The sequence below is a fragment of the Diospyros lotus genome, chromosome 9, assembly GCF_014633365.1.
Source record: "Diospyros lotus cultivar Yz01 chromosome 9, ASM1463336v1, whole genome shotgun sequence".
In the NCBI taxonomy this organism is placed as follows: domain Eukaryota; kingdom Viridiplantae; phylum Streptophyta; class Magnoliopsida; order Ericales; family Ebenaceae; genus Diospyros; species Diospyros lotus.
In genome coordinates this window covers 4976825-4997966 of record NC_068346.1, presented here as the reverse complement: position 1 = coordinate 4997966, position 21142 = coordinate 4976825, and the positions used below count along the sequence as shown (strand labels likewise).

The following is a 21142-nucleotide window of genomic DNA, read 5'->3' as shown; positions in this document are numbered from 1 at the left end:
ATTTCACAGTACAACCATTAAAGCTTGTTTTTGGTTCTTTTCCATGGAAAATTCCATCTAGGGGGAGATGGCTTTTGTTTTCCATGTAAGTTGGAAAACACTTTCTTTTCCACCTAAATGCTATCAATATGTTTGCTTGTATTATCTAGAATTTAATTTTAGCTAATATTGTCTAGAAAACAAAAATCATTCCACCCTAATGGAAAATGAATTTCATGGAAATAAACTTTAAATGTTTATACTATACATATTTTTTCATAGAAAAGTTAAGAGTGTTTGATTAATTTTTATAGAAAATGTATAATAATTACATATTTTCTATGATAAATGTATGCAATCAAACACATTTTTAGTGTCACATGAGCAAGTGATCTATCGTACGATAAATACATAAGAACAAAAATATATATAATTATTTAAAACATACAAAACTTATATGTATGAGTTAAAAAAGCTATATAAACAATTAACATATCTAAAATATATTTAAGATAAAAAACCTGTATAGGCATACAATATTATAGGCTCTGAGCCTCTTACGTGCCAACTTTTTTAATATCTCAATAATTGAGTTGTTTAAATATAGTTTGTCATTAATTAATTAAAAATATAATAATCATAAATAGTAGTTAAGAAATTCTATTAATAATATTTAAGATTATATTTTTTAAATTATAAGTCATTTAAATTTTTTTAAAAACAAATTAAGTATAACTATCAAATGACATCCTATGAATTTTTATTTAAAATTTTATATTTATTTTATGGTATATAAATAGCATGGGTTATTATAATATAATTAAACATCATCTTTTGATGTTATGACTATTAATAAATCAAATTTATAAAATATCTTTTATAACTAAGTAAGCAATAATATTTGAATTTTCAACTTACACAATTATAATTATTTTAAGAACACTTTTATCATTATAGCAAGACCCTCTCATATTTAAATTTTATTTAAAAGACTAAAAATTAAAATGTAATTGTTAAACATCAACCAAACGAATAATTACTTAAAATCTTTTAATTTTTTTAATTTTACATACATAACACAGATTATCCCTCTTGTTTATATTTATTTAAAAGTTAGATTTTGTTTTTTTTTTAAATCTAAAATGCAAGTTAATTATTGAAAAGTAAGTTGAAAAAATATTTTTCTATACAACCTAATATCCACGCCAACTAACAAATGGGCAGAATAGAATGAATCACGAGCCATGTAAATAAAATGGCCATAACACAAGTTATTATCATGTCTATATGATGTAATCTGTTAGTATTAGTGTTAGTGCTATAATAATAGATTTATATAACATCTATTATGTATAATAAGGAATTAATGATTTATTTTTATAAATTAATAAATGATCATATCTTTATTCATAACTCTCATTTTATATATGAATAAGTCCACTACAAAAAATTAGAGTTTTAGCGATGGAAATTGCCATCGCTAAAACATTAAAATCTGTCGCTAAATTTTTTAGCGATGATTTAGCGACAGGGGCCGATCCGTCGCTAAAATTTAGCGACGGGGTGTTTTGCGACGGATTCAACGATGGGCCCCAACTCGTCGCTGGTCAGCGACAGGTCCCATTTCTGTCGCTGATCAGTTATTTTTAAAAAAAATTAATAGCGACGAGTAAACAACTCGTCGCTGATCAGCTATAAAATAAAAAAAAATTAAATATAAGTAAAAATTTTAAAATTATTAATAATTTATATAAATAAAAAATTTTAAAACTAACAAAAAAAAAATTTAAATTATTTTCTATAATAATTTTAATAGATAAAATAAAAATAAAATTTTTAACTTAAATTAAAAAAAATAAAAATTTACAATAAATAAAAATATATTTATAAAAAAATTCATATTTAATTATTATTCAATTTTTTTATCTTTTATATTTATTTAAAATAAAAATTATATATAAATGAAATTAATGATAATTAACATTTTATTTTAATTAATTATTATAAATTAAATATATATTATTTTAAAAAAATCAAAATTCATATTAATTATTAAAATAACAAAACTGAATTTGTAAGTTAAACTGATTAATTCATAAATATTCAGTTACAATCATCATCATTTTGTTCGTCATCATCAAAAAACTGATTACGCAGTCCTAGTTAAATCGACGGTCTAGGTTGTTGATAAGACGAGCCAGGTTATTGTAATGTCATTATTTGTCTATTCATCTGTTATTATCACGCCATCATCTGTTGTTGCCACTAACGCAACTGCACATTCTCATTTCTCACATTTGTCACCTCGGTTCAAACAGAATGAAAGTCCGCATTCATCTGAGACTCAGTGGATTGCAGCTGATTTTCCACCTCGACGACCTTGGTTTGAGCATAATGTAACTCTTCGTTCATCTAAGTGACCCTCAATCTCATTTGTTCTAATTCTGTCGACAAACCATATGAACCACTGGAATTGCTATCAGATCCAATCGGGAAGGACTGCCTACCTTGAGAGCCGAGACCGTAGACATGACCCTTCTTGTTCCTACCAAAGACAGCTTGATAAAAAATCTGGCATTCATCAATTGTAGGTGGAAAGGACGACTCACTACCGCCGGTTGATGCTGAAAATGCCTCTACACTTAATCTCTCGAGCGCCTCCTATATAAATTAAAATATTGACGTTATCAACTAATAAGAAAAAATCATTAAATTGTAATGTTTATTAAATTGTACAAATTTAATACAATTACTACGACAGCCTTTGATCTATTATCAACACATATTTCTTGTTCTTGATCATTCTTTCGAGTGTGGGTTCTCCTAAAAATCTCAAATTCATTGGGTTCGCGGTCTAATTCCTTTGCCTGCATGACAAATATATGAAATAAATAAAAAATAATATAAACCATTATATAAATTTATAAAATTTACATTTAATTAGTAGAAAAACTAATTACCATCCTTCTTTGTCTCTTTGTGAAATGAATGGATCCAAGCGATTCTTTTTGTTTTGTTTTACTCTCTTCTTGTATTCATCTTCATCCCATTTGGCCTATAATGCTCGCCACATCATCGGATCCATCCATTCCTTCTTATCTACATCTCCTTTAATTTTGTTCAAATTATTTCTAAAACTTCTCCGACCAAATTTATTTCAAGTGATCCATATACGATCACTCTCATTGGGTTGCCACTAAAACTCCTTCTACAAGAAATTAAAAATGAATAAATATGTATACAATTTTAAATTGAAACTTTCTATAATTAAGAATTGCAATTAAACTTATCCTAAATTCGTCTAGCCACATCCGTCGTCTTAATTCAAGCACGTCATCCCAATGAAACCAAGCTTCAGTGTACTGTCTCTTTCAAATCTTGGACTGTACACCTAGTGGGCCAACCTCAGGGAAAAAAACTGTAAAACCAATATTTATCATGTTTGCATTTATATGTAAAAAAATCACAAAAAATTAATTAAAAATAATATAATTAAGATACTCACTGATCACAGTTCTGATTACAGGATAACTCTACTCGGTGATCAGCTCGGTCGGTATTAATTGGCTCAGATGGAGTCAAGTCAACATTCTACGTAGGAAAAGATGTCGAAGGATGTGCATGTGGTATCGGAATAAATGAGTATAGATATGAATCTCCTATGGGATGAAAAGTAGACCCAGGATAGGGAACAAAATGTGGTGCACTCTCAGGTAGGTAGAATGTGGGTGGGATGTAGTATAACCCATATGATATAGCATAGAGGGGAATGGTTGTTGGAACTGAGGCATGGGAACGAAAGTATGTGAGTGCGATGGCTGAGGATATAAAGGAGTAGACGGAACAGCATGTGTGGAAACAGAATGAGAAGACTGTGAACCAGCACTACTAGAATCTGGGGAAGGTGTGTCCCTATAAGATCGATGTCTTCCTCTACTTCTACTTGGTTCAGGAGATGAATGTCCTAATATCTGTTTTTGAAATTACATAAAACAAAAAAACACGATAAAATGTACAAAGTCACAGACATTAAAAAATACAAAAGATATTATATCATAATATATATATTTAAATTCACATGTATTTATAAATATATCAATCTTCTTCTACAAATTCATCAGTATCTATGTCATCAGACAATAACTCTTCTTCATCGTCTTCTGATATAGATTCTTCCTCTACATCATCTTCTTTTTGCTAAATAATATTTGAAACATCTATTTTCTCGACTATCCCATCTAAATCTTGTAAACTACCTCTAAGGTCATCATTTTGATCAATTTGTTGGAGTTCTAGTATTTAATCCTCTTGAAAAGTTTCTTCCATATTAGCCTCGGGAGTCGTTATTGTAGGTCGTGCCTTTGTTTTAATAACAACCATCCAATCACATTTATCACAGCAAGTGCTGGGGTATGACGTGTAATACACTTGTTCAGCTTGTTAAGCAAAAATGAAAGGATTTTATTTCTTATACTTTCTTGATGATCGAATCTCGATAATACCATACTTTTTGTGGATTTTGGTTCCCATAGGACTTGGATCGTACCATTCACATTTGAACATAACTACCTTTTTGATTGGTAGGCCTGCATATTCCAGTTCAATAATATCTTTAATTTTTCTATAATAATAGGTCTCTGAGGATCCAACCCCTGTCCCAAGCACACAAACACCAAAATTTTCAATAGATCTACTAGTACTCCATTCGACGGTATGAAATTTATATTCATTCACGAAATACATTAACCAATGTCGCACGTTTGAAGTCGGTCGTCATCCTATATTCTGAATTAATGGATCTGTAACAACTTGAATATTCGAATTAACCTGAGAAAATATTTGAATAACTTAATGTATTTTTAAAATTTAATTAAAAAATAATCTAATATGAAGTAACATACTTGATAATGGAACCATTTAGGAAAATGTTTCTCGATTTCTTTGTCTATTTCTGCGTCTGTGATATTTGAATATAGTTGACGCAATAGATTGGTGTACATGCTGAAAATTTTAAATGATATATTAATAATTTAATATGAACTAAGAATAAGCTTATAAATATATTCATTTAAATTTTAATTCTTACTCGATATGAGGTTCGACCTCCGGAGTATTCAACAAGACATATAGTTTGGCGGCTTTAAATAGTTTCTCATCCATCCACCTGACTTTCATTGCTCCCGCAGCATGGCTTGGATGATTGAACATGAAAATTTGTGGATATGAAGAATCTCCCCCATCGTCATTTCGAGGGACTCTCGTTCTTCTTGATGGAACATTTGGTACAAAATAATATGAATCAAATGTGGACGTCTCCTCAATTAAATATGTCTCACATATAGATCCTTCTACATGAGCTTTATTGCGGACCTTCTTCTTTTAAGTGTTGAGAAACCTAAATCATTCGAAAATCTCATCAATATAAAAGAATTTTATTATCTTTAAAAATTAACGATTCAAATTATACTAGACGTTCCTTTCAACCTTTCAAACGGATACATCCATCTGTATTGTACTGGTCCCCCCACCTTTGCTTCGTATACTAAATACATTGGGAGATGCTCCATTAGATTAAACCATCCGGGGGAAATATACGCTCTAATTTGCATAAAATGATGGGTATATTTTGTTCCATGACATCTAGGTGTTCAATCCTCAATATTGTTGAGCAAATATCTTTGAAAAACTAGCATAACTCAGTGACCGAATTCCAAATTCGATCTGGTAATGCTGCAAATGTCGTTAGAAGTAATCGCTCTATGAGAACATGGCAATCATGACTTTTCAACCCAACTAACTTTTGTTCCCTTGTGAACGTGTATTGGGCCTTAGGTTTCTAATATTTGCCCCCGCCACGGTCTATTAGTTCAAGTTCTTTGCGCCTACAATATTCTTTAAGGTTCATTCTAGTCTTGGTATTATATTTAGTTTTACCCTTCAAATCCATAACTGTATTGAAAAGATTGTCAAAAATATTTTTCTCAATATGCATGACATCTAAGTTATGTCAAATCAAATTATCTTTCCAATATGGCAATTTTCAGAAAATGCTTCATTTTGTCCAATTGTGCTCAATACATACCCAGGCATCGCACAGTCCTATAACTGGAGGATAGAAGAAAAATTACACTCTCTAAAAAACGGTGTCTCCAATTAACCGTGGTGGTGGAAAAGAATTATCGACTTCTGTTTTTTTCTAAATGTATTTGTATTTCTCCGGAAGGCATGATCCATAGGCAAAAATTGTCTGTGACAGTAAAAAATTAACGTCTTTCCACCATACTTGAGGTTGAAAGATTTAGTTTTCTCCATACAATATAGACACGCTAATCTACCCGATATCATCAAACCAGATAACATTCCATAGGCAGAAAAATCATTGACGGTCCACAATAGAGCAGCCTTCATGAAAAAATTATTTTTGGTTGATATATCATAAGTCATAACACCTTCGTACCACAACAATTTTAGTTCATCAATTAAAGGCTATAAAGACACATATATCTTATTTTTCGGATTTTATGGACTTGAAATAATAGCAGTCAGAAAAAGAAACTCTATTTTCAAACATGATTCAGGAGGCAAGTTATATAGCGTCACAATAACCAGCCAACAAGAATACGGCTGACCCGAATTATCATATGGAGTGAATCCATTTCCACAAAGACCAAGTCTCACATTTCTAGGATCGACGGAGAAGTTAGGATATTTCTGATTAAAATGTTTTCATGCTTCCCCGTCAGACGGGTGAGACAAGATACCAGGCTCCCTTCGACTTTCATGATGCCATTTCATGCTCGCAGCTGTAATCGTAAAAGCATATATTCTCTGCAGTCTGGGTATGAGAGGCAAATACCACATTTTTTTTATAAGAAATTTGTTTAAATTTTCATTTCTCACTTCTTACAGGTTTAAAACGAGAATGATCGTAAAACTTACAACTCATCTCGGATTCGTCATCCTTGTAATACAACATACACCTATTTGAACAACAATTAATCTTCTGCTAATCAAGACCAAGCTGCGATACCAATTTCTTGGTATGTTAAAAATCAGTTGGCACTCGATTACCAGTTGGCATTGTTTGATGCATAAATTGTATGATTTCATTATATCCACCTTTCGGAATATTGTAATCAGACTTTATACTCAACATCCTAGCTGCAGCAGAAAGTTCACTTTCTACTTCGCAGTTTGAATACAATGGAGCTTGTGTAGTAGATAACATGTCATAAAATGCTTGTGCATTTTCATTCAGCGCTTCATCTATATTGTAAGTCTGATAACCACTTCCAGTACCAGTCTCTTGCATTATAACAGATTTATAAATAATCTGTTATAAATAATACTAATAGATTTGTTATTATTTCTGTTGTAGATAGAATATTATTTATGTTATAAATATAAATCTGTTAGTATTATTTCTGTTATAAATAAATCTGTTAGTATTACTTTAGTGAATACTCATCAACATAAATAACATAAATAAATATAAATAAACAGATTATATTCATTACTTAACAAATATTAACATTAATAAATAACAGTTAATTAATATTATAATAAATATTAACATTAACAGTTAACAGAAATATTAACGTTAACAACATTAATAGAAATACTAACATTAACAACTATTTACAACTTAACAATTAATCAAATAGTGCCTATTATGTAAATAATTAATAGAAATATTAATATTAACAACTATTTACAACTTAACAATTAATCAAATAGTACCTATTATGTAACAAACATTCAATATTGTAATTTAAATTTTAAATAATTAACAACTAAAAATAAAAAATACCTTCAAATCTTGATGAGCTTCGAATGTAAATACACTCAAATAAAATCACTATCGCGATTTCAATGAGAGTGAGAGTGAGACAGTGAGGAACGAAGAAGAGATAAAGCAAGAGAAAATGAAATTAGGAGAAAAGGCACACCTGAATAAAATTACAGAGAAGAGATGAAAGGATCGAAGAGAGATAGGGAGGAGGGAAGGGGGGCACTTGTCAGGGAGAGAATTTAATGTAAATATATATATTCTTTTAATAAAAATATGTATTAATATATAATTTTTAAAATAAATATATATTTTTAAAATACTTTAAAATATAATTAATTTATAGTTATTTAATTTTACAACATTAAACTAATCAAGAAAAAAATATTTTACAATCAAGAGAGAAGAAAAATGAAAAAAAATTAATAAAAATAAATCAATTAAAATTATTTAAAGAATAATGACCAAAAAATAAATAAAATATTTTTTAAGAATTTGTAAATTTATTATTAATTGTAGAAGAAGAGATAAAAATGTATTTTTTTATTTTTTAAATGATTAATAATATTTATGTTATAAATAAATATAATTTTACTAATTAATTTAAATTAAAAATTACATATATTTTGTAAACTAAAAATGATAAGTATTTTGAGAGGAAACTAAAATCAACAATCATCTACGACGGACAGTCACCTATTGTAGATGGAGAATTAATGTCAAGTGATTGTTAGTCGTTGGAAAATAAATTTTTAAAAATTAATATATTTTTTAACTAATAAAATTAATATAGTTCTTTTATAGATATTTGATTTTACGACTTCACATTAATTAAAAAAATAAGTATAAAAGATAAAGAATTAAGGAAAAAAATAATAGAAATAAAATACTAAAGAATAATTATTTCTTCCAAGTGCATTTAATGCAGCTCAACTGTCTTCAGTAGTTCAACTGTTAACTATAAATATTTAGATGCTGCAGCATTAATTAATTATGGGATTAGAGAACATTCATTACAATTGTTCAAGTGTTTTAACTTACAAGTTCTTATATTTTATCTCTAATGCTTTAAATTGACACAAATTTTCAATTACTATTGTTGCATTTATTATTATATATTTATTTTGTATGCCTTCAATCAATTGAGAAATATTGTCACTGAGAAGTTTAATTCTCATATTAATTATCTCAATTGAGAAATATTACATTTTCAAATCAAATTTTAAATTTAATTTAAATATTTTATAAATTTCACATTAATATTTTATTAAACGTTAATTTCAGCAACATTACTAAATTACTGAATTATATAGCATGACATCATATAGTTAATGATGAAATTTAAAACAAGTGAAACATACGTATCATCTAAATATCGTGGTTATTATTTTTATTTTATCTGCATATTATTCATTTAAAAAAATGGGTATTCGCTAAAGGATAACATATTACTCAATAATGAATATCAATATCTTTAAAAAATGTATGTGTATATAGGGCACATTTAGATTTTAATTTATGTACTATTACGTTTTTTTTGTACAGTCATTTTAATTTTTTGTTTTTTAATTACACTTATTTATTTATATTTTTAAGCTAAATTTATTTTTATATATGTATTTTTTATTTAATTCAACTACTTTACTTTAATATGTAAAAAAAGAAGAAGATAAATACAAGTAAATAGATGTAATCAAAATAACGTAATATATCAGTTATTACAATTAAAAATGTATATTTAAATAAATTGCGTCAATAATATAAATTTAATTACTAAAATGTGAAATTAAAGTTTGAATTTCATATTTTATAAATCTTTTTCAAATTTTTACACATTTTTTAAAGTGTAAAAATTATGTTCTGAAATTACAAGTTTTTTATTTTATTTTCTTTTTTTCTTATGACATATTTATTCTATTGCTAAAGTTTGTTATTTTTTTAGCTACGAATTCCTTCGCTAAATTCAGTGCATGCCCCAAAATTGAATGCGTGTCAGGTCCTACCCTCCTCTCATGAGCGCGTCGCATGACAGCGCTGGGATATTAATCCCAACAATAATTAAAAGTGTTGCACATTGGAATCGAACTATTAAAGTTTTGCAACAGATGCGTTCTCGTCGCTAAAGTTTTGTATTTTAAATTTATATATATATATTTTTTGCAATAGATGCATTCTCATTGCTATTTTTTAATTTTAAATTTATTTTTTTGATTCCTTTTTAACAGATCTGCTCGCCACATGATAGCGTCGGAATATTACTCCCAGGTATTATCTCAAACTCTTTACTGGATTCGAACCCCCAACCTCTCATGATCAAGTTTCGCGCACAAGCTATCAATCTGGAAGTCTTCTTGTTTATTGATGTATATAAAATATATTTATAGTATTCTCTTCCATATATTTCAAAATTATATTTATACACCAAAATTTCTCAAACTTATTTAATGATATTGATTTTAATATTAATGTTAGTAAAGGGAAATGAATATTAATTTTAATTTTATTTAATTATTAATTCAAATAAAAACTTTATTAATTATTATATTAGCATTAAAGAATTATGTTATGTTTAAATGTAAAGTTTTTAATTAAATTTTTAACTTTTTTTATTTTTTAGCAAATGGGGTTCACCAGTCGCTAAATTTTAATTTTAATTTGAATTTTTTGATAATTTCTTTTATTTTTTCGTGATGGGTTTGGCTCATCGCTAAATTTTAATTTTAATTTAATTTTTTTTAATTTCTTTTATTTTTTAGTGATAGGTTTAGACCTGTCGCTAAATTTGATTTTTTTTAATTTTTTTTATTTTTTAGTGACGGGCTTGGCCCCGTCACTAAATTTTAATTTTTTTTAATTTATTTTATTTTTTAGCGACGGGTTTGGCTCGTCGCTAAATTTTAATTTTAATTTGATTTTTTTAATTTCTTTTATTTTTTAGCGACAAGTTCAGACTCGTCGCTAAATTTGATTTTTTTTAATTTCTTTTATTTTTTAGCGACGGGGTTGGCTCGTCACTAAATTTTAATTTTTTTTTATTTTTTATGAACGAGTTTATCCTCGTCACTAAATTTTAATTTTAATTTATTTTTTTTAATTTTTTTATTTTTTAGAGACGAATTTATCCTCATTGCTAAATTTTAATTTTAATTTAATTTTTTTAATTTCATTTATTTTTTAGCAACGGGTTCAGCCCCATCACTAAATTTTAATTTTAATTTAATTTTTTTTTAATTTCTATTATTTTTTAGCAACGGATTTTTTCTCATCACTAAATTTTAATTTTAATTTTAATTTTTTTAATTTCTTTTATTTTTTAGCGGCAGATTTATTCCCGTCGCTAAATTTTAATTTGATTTTTTTTTTAATTTCTTTTATTTTTTAGCAATGGGTTTGGCCTTGTTATTAAATTTTAATTTTAATTTGAATTTTTTAATTTCTTTTATTTTTTAGCGACGGGTTTAACCCATCGCTAAATTTTATTTTTTTTTAATTTCTTTTATTTTTTAGCGATAGCCTATCCGTCGCTGATTCCGTCACTAAATTTAGTGACGGGTTGTTCGTTGTTAATTCCGTCGCCAAATTAAAAAATATTTATAAAAATTAACGACGAAAATTATGTCTCTATCCGTCGCTAATTAGCAACGAAATAGTTCCGTAACTAAACACTAATTTTCTTGTAGTGACGTCGTTAAATATCTTGATAATTTTTTTTTAAAATTGTTAAGAATATGTGACAAAAATCTTTAATTTTTAAAAAAAAAATATAATTAATCGATTATGACTTGACACATAAACTACTACCATTGATTAGCAATATAGAACATAATACATATTCAGTGCCGGCCCAAGGCATAGGCCACTAAGGCCTATGCCTAAGGCCCCCCAAACCCCCCCTCTCAATGGCAGAGATTAAAGCATCCCAAAAATATTGGCCCCCAAAGAAAAATAAGTGGAGAACAAAGTATCCTAAAAAAAATTCCCCCCTCCCACCCCCTAAAAAAATTCCCCCCACAAAAAAAAAATTTAGGGGCCCCCAAAAAATACACCACGCCACCCTCCCCTAAAAAAAAATTATTATCGCTTAGGGCTCCACTGGGCCTTGGGCCGGCCCTGTACATATTTAGAGAGACTTTTTTCTTTTATTTCTAGTCATTGCAAAAATATTTTTATCCTTGTTCACTTACAAACATAATCTTACTTTAATCAAAAAACCTAGTTATTGAGCCTAGACTCACCGATTATCCAGGTAATATAAATTTTATTAGGACCCATAATTTTTTAATAGAAAATAATTTATATTAAATTATCTATAATATTTTTTGATTTATATGATAATAAATAAACAAATGAAGTCATAATTGCAAGTAAAACAAATAAATAAATAAATAAAAATTCGCTCATGGAAAGACGTTGAAGTATGAACTTGTATGTTAACCCGAAGTCGGAAGCTTCCGGTTGAAGAGAGAACGCATTTAAATTTCAGCGTCCGAATCGCGTCTTGTGACGTTCGACAGACTAAGCCTACGTGCATGGCGATTGGCGAGAGCTGGCCATGGTAGCGTTCCGATTCCCCAGATTGAAATCTGAACACAGAGAAGAATGAGAAAGAAGAATAAATTAGTACGGAATTTATATAAGTAAAGTCGAATCACCAAAAGACCTTATTGATTTAAAGCAACAAAGGGAATATGACTTTTCAAGTCAAGCAGCTCGTACGGAATTTGGAACGACGTTCTTCTTCATTGGTCCAAGGCCCTGAGTCCTCCTCTGTTGCTTCTCTCTGCCCTTTCGATTTTCATCTCACTATCTCAGACCCGCTTTAAATCTTTCTTTCTCCAGAAGCTTTGTATGTGTAAAAGAGATCACTGCGCAGAAACAGACAGTTTTGTCAAGTGATTGTACTGCCAGATTTCTAGTTTAATTTCCCTCTTTCATACTTCTTTACTTCGCTACTAAGAAACTTCATTTCTTGCTTAAATAGGTTGTGCTTTTTGTGAACTGGGTTTTGGATGTTTTGCGTTGATATAGATTGGAGCAGAGAAGAGAGGAGGTCGAAAGAGTGAAAGCGCAACGATAATGGGCGTTGGCGTTTCTTCGGAGAAGAAAACAGCGGCGTCTCATGAGCCAGAGTTTACTGATTTGGTGTTCTCGTGGTCTGTTGACGACATCCGCAATGAGGATCTTTACAGGAATCAGGTGTGCTTTACGCTCTATTCTTCATCATTTCACTGCATTTTACTGTCTACTTACCTGTTCTGGCAGTTCCTGAAATTCGTATGAAAAAGAAAAGGATTTTTATTAACTTTATCAGAGCGTACGAATGCGGCCGAACGCCATTTGTTAACATCATTGATTGTAATGCTTTTGAAATGATTTGTCACTCTAGTAGCATGCCATGATTGTTACCTCTACGAGAATTGGAAGTGGGTATTTGAGGTTGTTTGTTTTTAGTGGAATTTTCCATTTTATAATTAGTTGCTAATTCACTATATATACAAGTACTTTATCATTAGCCTTTTGATCAACTGACAAATGATTCCATCCTCAGTTAGTAACTAGTTGTATATATAAAAATAATTGAAAAGATTTGATTGTAACTGAAAACTAGCTTATTTACTGATATGCCGTCAAAACATTTTATTTAGCATAATACAGTCTTGTGATCTGCCAGCCCTGGCACAATATAAACAAGGTTACCCCTTTTATGTGTATCTATGCTGTTGTATAATATTGCCCTTACTACAGGTATTCAAAGAACAATATTGTGTACTTGTACCCATTTCCACCCTTGATGGGTTCATTTGCACTGTCACTTTTATGTCTTCCAATGCTTATTTTTAGGTGGAGAAGATTCCAGAATCGTTTCAATCGGTGGGGGTCTACCTTGGTTCTTTTGTTTATCCTTTGCTAGAGGAAACTCGAGCAGAATTAGCCTCAAGCATGGACATTATCTATGGAGCACCTTTTGCTAAAGTGAACTCCCTTGTCGAGTCGAAGCCCTATGCAACACATGCAACGTTGCATTATGCTGTTGTTGTTGATTATTGGAGAAACAAATTTAGTGACTGTTGCGAAGAACCCTACAGAACCTTGCCTGGAGATGTGTGTATCATTTCCAATGTAAAACTAGAAACTTTATCTGATCTGCAACAGGATGGAAGGACCTGGACTTTTGCATTGGTCACTAAAATCACTGAAGACGAGATTGAAGATGATAGTTCGTCGTCCACTATTTTCACAGTCAAGGCATCGAGGGATATAGAAATCAAGGATGGAATGAGGGAATCACTCTTTGTGACTTTCTTGATGAACATAACAACAAAGCAAAGAATATGGAACTCTCTAAGGATGTCCAGGAATCTGAAGATAATCAAGGAAGTCCTATGCACTGATTCTCTGGTACGTATCGTGACTTAATTTCACATTTGTTGGATGCTATGCCATTTAATCTTCTCCATTTGAGCATCTCTTGATCTGCCCTTTATACAAAGAGCAAACAGATGCGGTTTAATTCGAATGGATTCAACATTTTTATTGCCAACGGCTACAACAAGAAACATTAGCTGAAATTTGTAAATGTAGTGCAATTGAGGAAAATCATTGTCACATTTTGAAACAGGATTGTATTTATAATTTGTATGAAACATCCGACTATTTTTGTTAGTTGAAGCGATTGGAGGACAAAGCAAAACCTCAAGTTTATTAGGATGCATATGAAATGAGGAAAATAAGCTCAAAATAGTTATAAGCTACTTATTTCCTATAGCTTTTTTTAATAAGAGATATCTTTTCTCCTAAATATATAAATATTATCTGGGTGTCTGTATGTTCTCATTTTGTTAGACATCAAGAAGTGAAAATGAAGTATACAAGTAAAACACGTGAATTTTAACTTTTTGATGGTCTTTGTTGATTTTCATTATGGGAAACAGGCTCAGAAGGATTGCGAGCTTTGTTGTGTAAGCCAATTACCCAAAAGTTTCGCTACAAGTCTATTATCTAAGCTGAATAAATTCCAAATTCAGGCAATAGTAGCTTCACTTCGTAGAATCAAATGTGATCACAAGCCTACCATGGAACTCATTTGGGGCCCACCAGGGACGGGGAAAACCAAGACGGTCAGTGTGATGCTTTTTGCTCTTTTGAGGATGAACTGTCGGATCCTTGCATGTGCTCCTACCAATGTTGCTATAAAGGAGGTGGCTTCCAGGGTTCTAATGTTGGTGAGAGAGTCATTTGAGGCTGAGGAAAAGGATGTTTTATTCTGTTGTTTGGGCGATATTCTCTTATTTGGTAACAAGGACCGCCTGAAGCTTGACTCTGATATTGAAGAGATATATCTAGATTATCGTGTTAAAAGGCTTGCAGAGTGTTTGGGACCATTGACGGGTTGGGGACATTGTTTAACTTCAATGGGAGACTTTCTTGAAGGTTGTGTTTCTGAATATGATGTTTTTGTGAAAGACGAAATGATCAAACAAAAGGAAATGATCGAACAGAAGGAATGCAGCAACCAGGATGAAAGTGGCAAGGCAGAAATTAAATCATTTGTTGAGTTTGTGAGGGACAGGTTTAAATCAACTGCATCACCCCTGAGAAGATGCATATTTGTATTTTGTACTCATTTTCCAAGAAGGTTCATTTTGGGACAGAATTTTACAAACATGCGTAGTCTTGTTGACCTCCTAGATAATTTGGAAGAATCGTTGTTTCGAGACAACATCACTACTGAAGAACTTAAGGAGGCATTTTCACAGAATGATGGAGGTGAAGAATTTTGTGAATCTATTGTAGGAATGTCATCCTTGAAAAACACAAGGAGCAAGTGCCTCTGTGTTGTCAAAACTCTTCAACATTCTCTTGAAGAACTTGATCTGCCAAGTGTTTTAAACAAAGATTCAATCATGGAATTCTGTTTTCAAAGAGCTTCTTTAATTTTCTGCACTGCTTCTACTTCATATAAGCTGCATTCAGTAGGAATGGAACCGCTGGACTTACTGGTCATTGATGAAGCTGCACAACTGAAGGAGTGTGAATCAACTATTCCTCTTCAGCTGCCTGGTTTGAATCATGCTATTCTCGTTGGTGACCAGTGCCAGTTGCCAGCAATCGTTCATAGTAAAGTAAGCTAATGCGTGTAGTCATCAGTTAAACAGATTTTAGAGCACTGCGTTTTGTGTTCTTTTTAACTTCCCGGACATATCTGCTGTAATTTCCTGACAGTGCGTGTTGACTGGCAGGTTTGTGAGGAAGCTCAGTTTGGAAGAAGCTTATTTGAAAGATTGAGTTTGTCGGGTCATTCTAAGCATCTTCTAAACATACAGTATAGGATGCATCCATCCATAAGTTTGTTCCCTAATGGGAAGTTCTATTTCAACCAAATTATGGATGCACCACATGTTCAGAGTAAAAGTTACCAGAGGCAATATCTTCCAGGGCCAATGTTTGGTCCTTATTCTTTTATAAATGTTATTGGTGGCAGGGAAGAAGTGGATGATGATGGACGGAGCAGAAGAAATATGGTAGAGGTGGCAATTGTGGTGAATATAGTGCAGCATTTATATAGAGGTTTGTCAGTTGAGATTTACGACATTTTCATGTGAACTATTGTTATAAAAAATTCGCACATCTTGAAATAATTTGTTTGGTTTTTGAATCTTTTCTTTTGTAGTATTGCAGGACCATTTTAAAGCCTCAAGTAATTCAAGAGTTAATATTAAGCAAACAAAACTAAAATAGATAATTTTTTTGACTTGGTGGTAGATATCTGCCAAAACTAAAATATTCTATAGTTTTGACCATTGAGGAATATCCCAGAAAAGTAGCTTGTGAAGATAATATCCTGTCAATTACTCATTTTCCATGATGAGCGTGTCACTGATAGAGGAAACTTCTCTTAGTGATGCCTTCTTTCACCACTTATGCTGTCAAAGCAAATGGCCCGGTGATTCATTTGCTCCAACAAAGCTAAATTCTTTTTGCTGCTAAGTTATTCTACAACTTATGCTTAGTGTCATTACATTCAAACAAGTACGTCTTAAAGCTGCCAAATTTATTAAAACTTTCTTTTAACTAGGTTATCATAAAGCTCAGTGTCATTACATTCAGGTAAGAGCATCCCTCAATCTACAAAAATTTAGGCTTGGAATCCTATTGGAGTTTGTCTTAAGCAACTACTCTTAAGCCGAATCACATCTTTTGCTCTGCAAATTTTGTAATAGTTTGATTCTTGAGTCTTGTCTAATTGAGTATGTTTGATGTCCCACATTGCAGAAGTTTGTTTTGAAGCCGTGCAAGTCTATTGACATGTTATGCCTCTTTTGTACTCAAAGGATATGTGAATAGTAGGTAGTGCTGATGTTTTATTAAAGCCTTAACTTTGTTAAATTTTTTGTCACATAGGTTGTCTCTTTTTCAGCTTCAGTTGTGTTAAGACTTTATTTACTATTGTCTTGTTTATCTTCACCACAATGTTTTTGCTAACAAGTAATCTCAATAAACCTCAGTAATTTACCTTGACCAGTAGGACATTTTGCATTATGTACATTTGAGTTACATTGCTTGACTTGTGATGGGATTAGTTCATTTTATAGTTTTGTTAACTATTGCAGACCTACAATTTCTAGTCAATACCAAGCCTTAATGGGTTTGTCAGTCTTCATCTTCTTCTTAGCAAAGTTCACTCTCTTAAAACTTTAATTTTACAAAAAGGAAAAAAAAAAATCATTCTGATCTCTTATCACTGCCACTTTCTTCAAATATAAATATTTTTTGAATAACTTTCTTTTAATAACTTGGGAAAGATAATTTTAAAACCTCCCTCCATTTTTTATATCGTGTATATTCAATTGCACAAGGTAGTAAATTTAGTAAATTCCATATAATCTCTTCCCAATGTTTTTATGTAGTTATTTTGTTTTTATAACCATGCGTTAGACAATTGACCCACGTTGCAAAGTTAAAGCTCTTTTATGATAAGACCTTTACGGTCTTTGTGTATCTACATGCCTACTTGTTGCACTTGTACTCTGTTCCTTATCCAAATAAAGGAAAAATGGATTTAGGTTTTAACTCAATAGACTGTAATGCATGGGAAGAACAAAAAGAAAAACAGTGTGATCAAGAAGAGTTTTATGAAAGAAAGAGCAAGATTGCCTGCAGCGTCCCTTCAACAACTTGTTTCTTGATTTCTGATGGAATTTTTCTCTTAATCTTCTCTTATATAAGTGAACTTCCTGTTGAGTCATAGAAGGTGTGGTACATCGTCCGACAAAGTTAATATTTATTTAATTAAAATTTGTTGATTGTTGGCACAGCATGGAGTAGCTCTGGGAAGACACTTAGCATTGGTGTGGTATCTCCTTACGCTGCTCAAGTTGTGGCCATCCAGGACAAACTTGGGAAAAAGTATGAAAAACATGATGGATTCACGTTGAAGGTGAAGACAATTGATGGGTTTCAAGGTGGAGAGGAGGATGTTATAGTGATAACTACTGTAAGTTCTAATAGCACCGGATCCGTTGGATTCATAACCAGTCCTCAGAGAACTAAAGTTGCATTAACAAGAGCTCGGTATGGGTTCACATTTTTCCTGCTAGGCAACTTTGTAATATACTATTAAGATGATTAGTATTGATGGCATTTGATACTTTTCCAGGCACTGTCTTTGGATTTTGGGAAATGATGGGACCCTAGCTAATAGTGATTCTATTTGGGAGGCATTAGTCCATGATGCGAAGAGCCGCCAATGTTTCTTTAGCGCTGATCAAGATAACGAAATTGCTAAAGTCATATTAGATGTCAAGAAAGAGCTTGATCAACTGGAGGATTTGTGTAATGAGAACAGTGTACTCTTCAAAAGTGCAAGGTGGAAGGTATATAACTTTGTTGTCTGAGTGATATTATTGAGGTTTAATTCTCTAAAACTGTGGAATTGTAGTGTTCAACATTGAATGCAATTTGTATTAACATTTTTTTCCTATTGGCTCTGACCAGGTTAGTTTTAGTGATAACTTCAAGATGTCATTTAAAAAATTGAGTTCACTCCGTATAAAAAAGTCAGTTACATACCTCTTATTGAAACTTTCAAGTGGTTGGCGACCTAAAAAGAGGCATATCCAACCTTGCGAGAGTTCTTCACAGATCTTGAAAAAATTCAAGGTCGAACGGCTTTATGTTGTTTGCTCTATTGACATAAAGAAAGAATCAACATACTTCCAAGTCCTGAAGGTCTGGGATATATTGCCTTTGGAGGAGATCCCAAAGTTGATAAAATGACTAGAAGGCCTGTTTGCTTTGTGTACTGATGATTTCATTAATCACTGCAAGGAGAAATGCTTCGAGGGGTATGTAACATTTCCAATGGATTAGGACTGGTGGTTCATTATTTTTTTTTTCTATTGGGTCATAGTTAACTAGCTAAATACTATAACTTAGTTGCTAGTTTTTTGGAATTCTTAAGATGTGGAGACAATTGGTTGCGTATTTGAATTTCAAAATTTAATTCACTTATTCACTTTTTTATTTTGCCTTTAGGCATTTGGAAGTTCCAAGAAGTTGGGTAAGATCTATTGATATTGTTCGGTTTAAGAATCATGGTGAAAGAAGTTATGTTGAGAACACAAAGGTGAGTGAGAGCTTGTTGTTAATGAAATTCTATTCTTTATCATCTGGTGTGGCGAGTCACTTGCTTTCTGATCGTGATGGGCAAGCGCTAGACCTCCCTTTTGAAGTAACTGACCAAGAATTGGAGATTATCTTATTCCAAAAAAGCACATTTATACTTGGTCGGTCAGGCACTGGTAAGACTACTGTGTTAACCAGGAAATTGTTTCAGAAGGAGCAACTGTACCATATTGCTTCAAAAGGACTTTTTGAAGGTGAGACTAGTACTAGTACAGATGTGAGCCAGAGGAATGGTTTTGATAAGTGCATTGCAGAGATCAATGGAAGTATCCTGCGACAACTTTTTGTGACAGTCAGTCCAAAACTATGTTTTGCTGTCAAACAACATGTGTTTGGACTGAAAAGGTGTGTAAAGTACTCTATTATTTGTTGCTGAACCTGTTCCACTTGATTAGCTGGTTGGTTTGCAAATGAGCAATTAGGCCCTTAAATTTAAACTAAGATGCAATTTAAGTCACTTCTAATAATTCAAAACAGAGGTCAGTAGTAGTACTCAAAAACCCTAAATCCTTGACACTTGAATTATTTCCTTTATCTGCATTTTGCTTTAAATTGATTATGCATCCTAGTATATTTGTTGTCCAACTATGTACTCTTTAACAGAGAACTTGAACAAGCAATATGAGTGTTGATGCATCTTCTTTGCCTATAGGCAATGAGCGATTGAAATCAACAAATAAAAAGGATATCATTATTGCTTCTTCCTTGTTCTGCTGAGATCTTCATTACTAGGAATTTTGCTACCTGCCTTAGTTTTGTTATATTTCTTTTATTATGAACTGGAAATTGGGTGGCGTGAAGTTATTTGTTTGTCTAGCTTAAGGAAAGTTTTGGCCTTTTCTAAAAGGCAAACCTTCTCTATGTTAATAAATGATCATGTTACCCTTACAAGAGGAAATGAATGCAGTTTAACCCTGTGGTTTATGTATAGATATTCAACCATAACCGAAGTTGTGGCTAGGTTTCAACAAAGCATATATTTACTCCAAAAATGGTCCCCAGTGAGGGTCTACCGAGGGTTGTTTCCATTAGCAGACTTATCCTCAAAGAGTCTGTTTTCACAACTTGAACTAGGGACCTTTAAGTCATAGAGGAGCAACCTTAGTAGTCCTACCTAGACTCAAACATGTGACCTTGTCACAAAGAAGCATATACTACATTCTAGATAATTGCTGATCACTAGCAAATTAATTTATCAAAGTATTCCGTCTTGCTTGTTCTTTTTTTGTTACTTTTGATATTTGTTTATCCAACCAAGAGCCTGAATGGAAATTTGCAGAGAAAAAGTAAAATTTCTGTTGTGTAGTAAAGGAGAAAAAGGCAATAGAAGACAATGTGTAAAGCTGATCTGGAAAAGGGAGATTGTTTTATCTTATTACAAGCACATTTTTTTCTCTAGTTGATCACATTTTTCATCATGTATCTCACTTCTGATCCCATTTTTCCTTTCCTCGTTGCTGTAGTTGTTTAAGAAAAAATTTCTTTTGGCTGCTTAGTATTATTATTTTAGCGTGTTATAATGCGTGTGTGATTAACTTATCCATATTTTATTTGCTATAATATTGCTCTATGAATTTGCTTTAATTGCATAAGGCAATCTTTTTTCATAATAAGCCTCATTTTGTGTATAGGTTTTCTGGTGGGGGGAACCTTTATGAAGAAAACAGCTCGATTGATATGGATGATGCA

General features: G+C 31.4%; 2 protein-coding genes across 2 annotated transcripts in view; both read left to right on the top strand.

The window, feature by feature from the left end:
- LOC127809633 (uncharacterized) overlaps positions 1 to 21142 on the top strand; it is a 127899-nt gene that overhangs the window by 42014 nt on the left and 64743 nt on the right. The gene's annotated exons all lie outside the window — the stretch shown is intronic.
- LOC127809635 (uncharacterized ATP-dependent helicase C29A10.10c-like) lies at positions 12491 to 16757 on the top strand. Its single transcript, XM_052348590.1, has 5 exons — positions 12491 to 12666; positions 12797 to 12964; positions 13610 to 14167; positions 14701 to 15891; positions 16009 to 16757. The coding sequence occupies exons 2-5, from the start codon at positions 12845 to 12847 to the stop codon at positions 16369 to 16371; spliced, it is 2232 nt and encodes a 743-aa protein (XP_052204550.1). The 5' UTR covers positions 12491 to 12666; positions 12797 to 12844; the 3' UTR covers positions 16372 to 16757.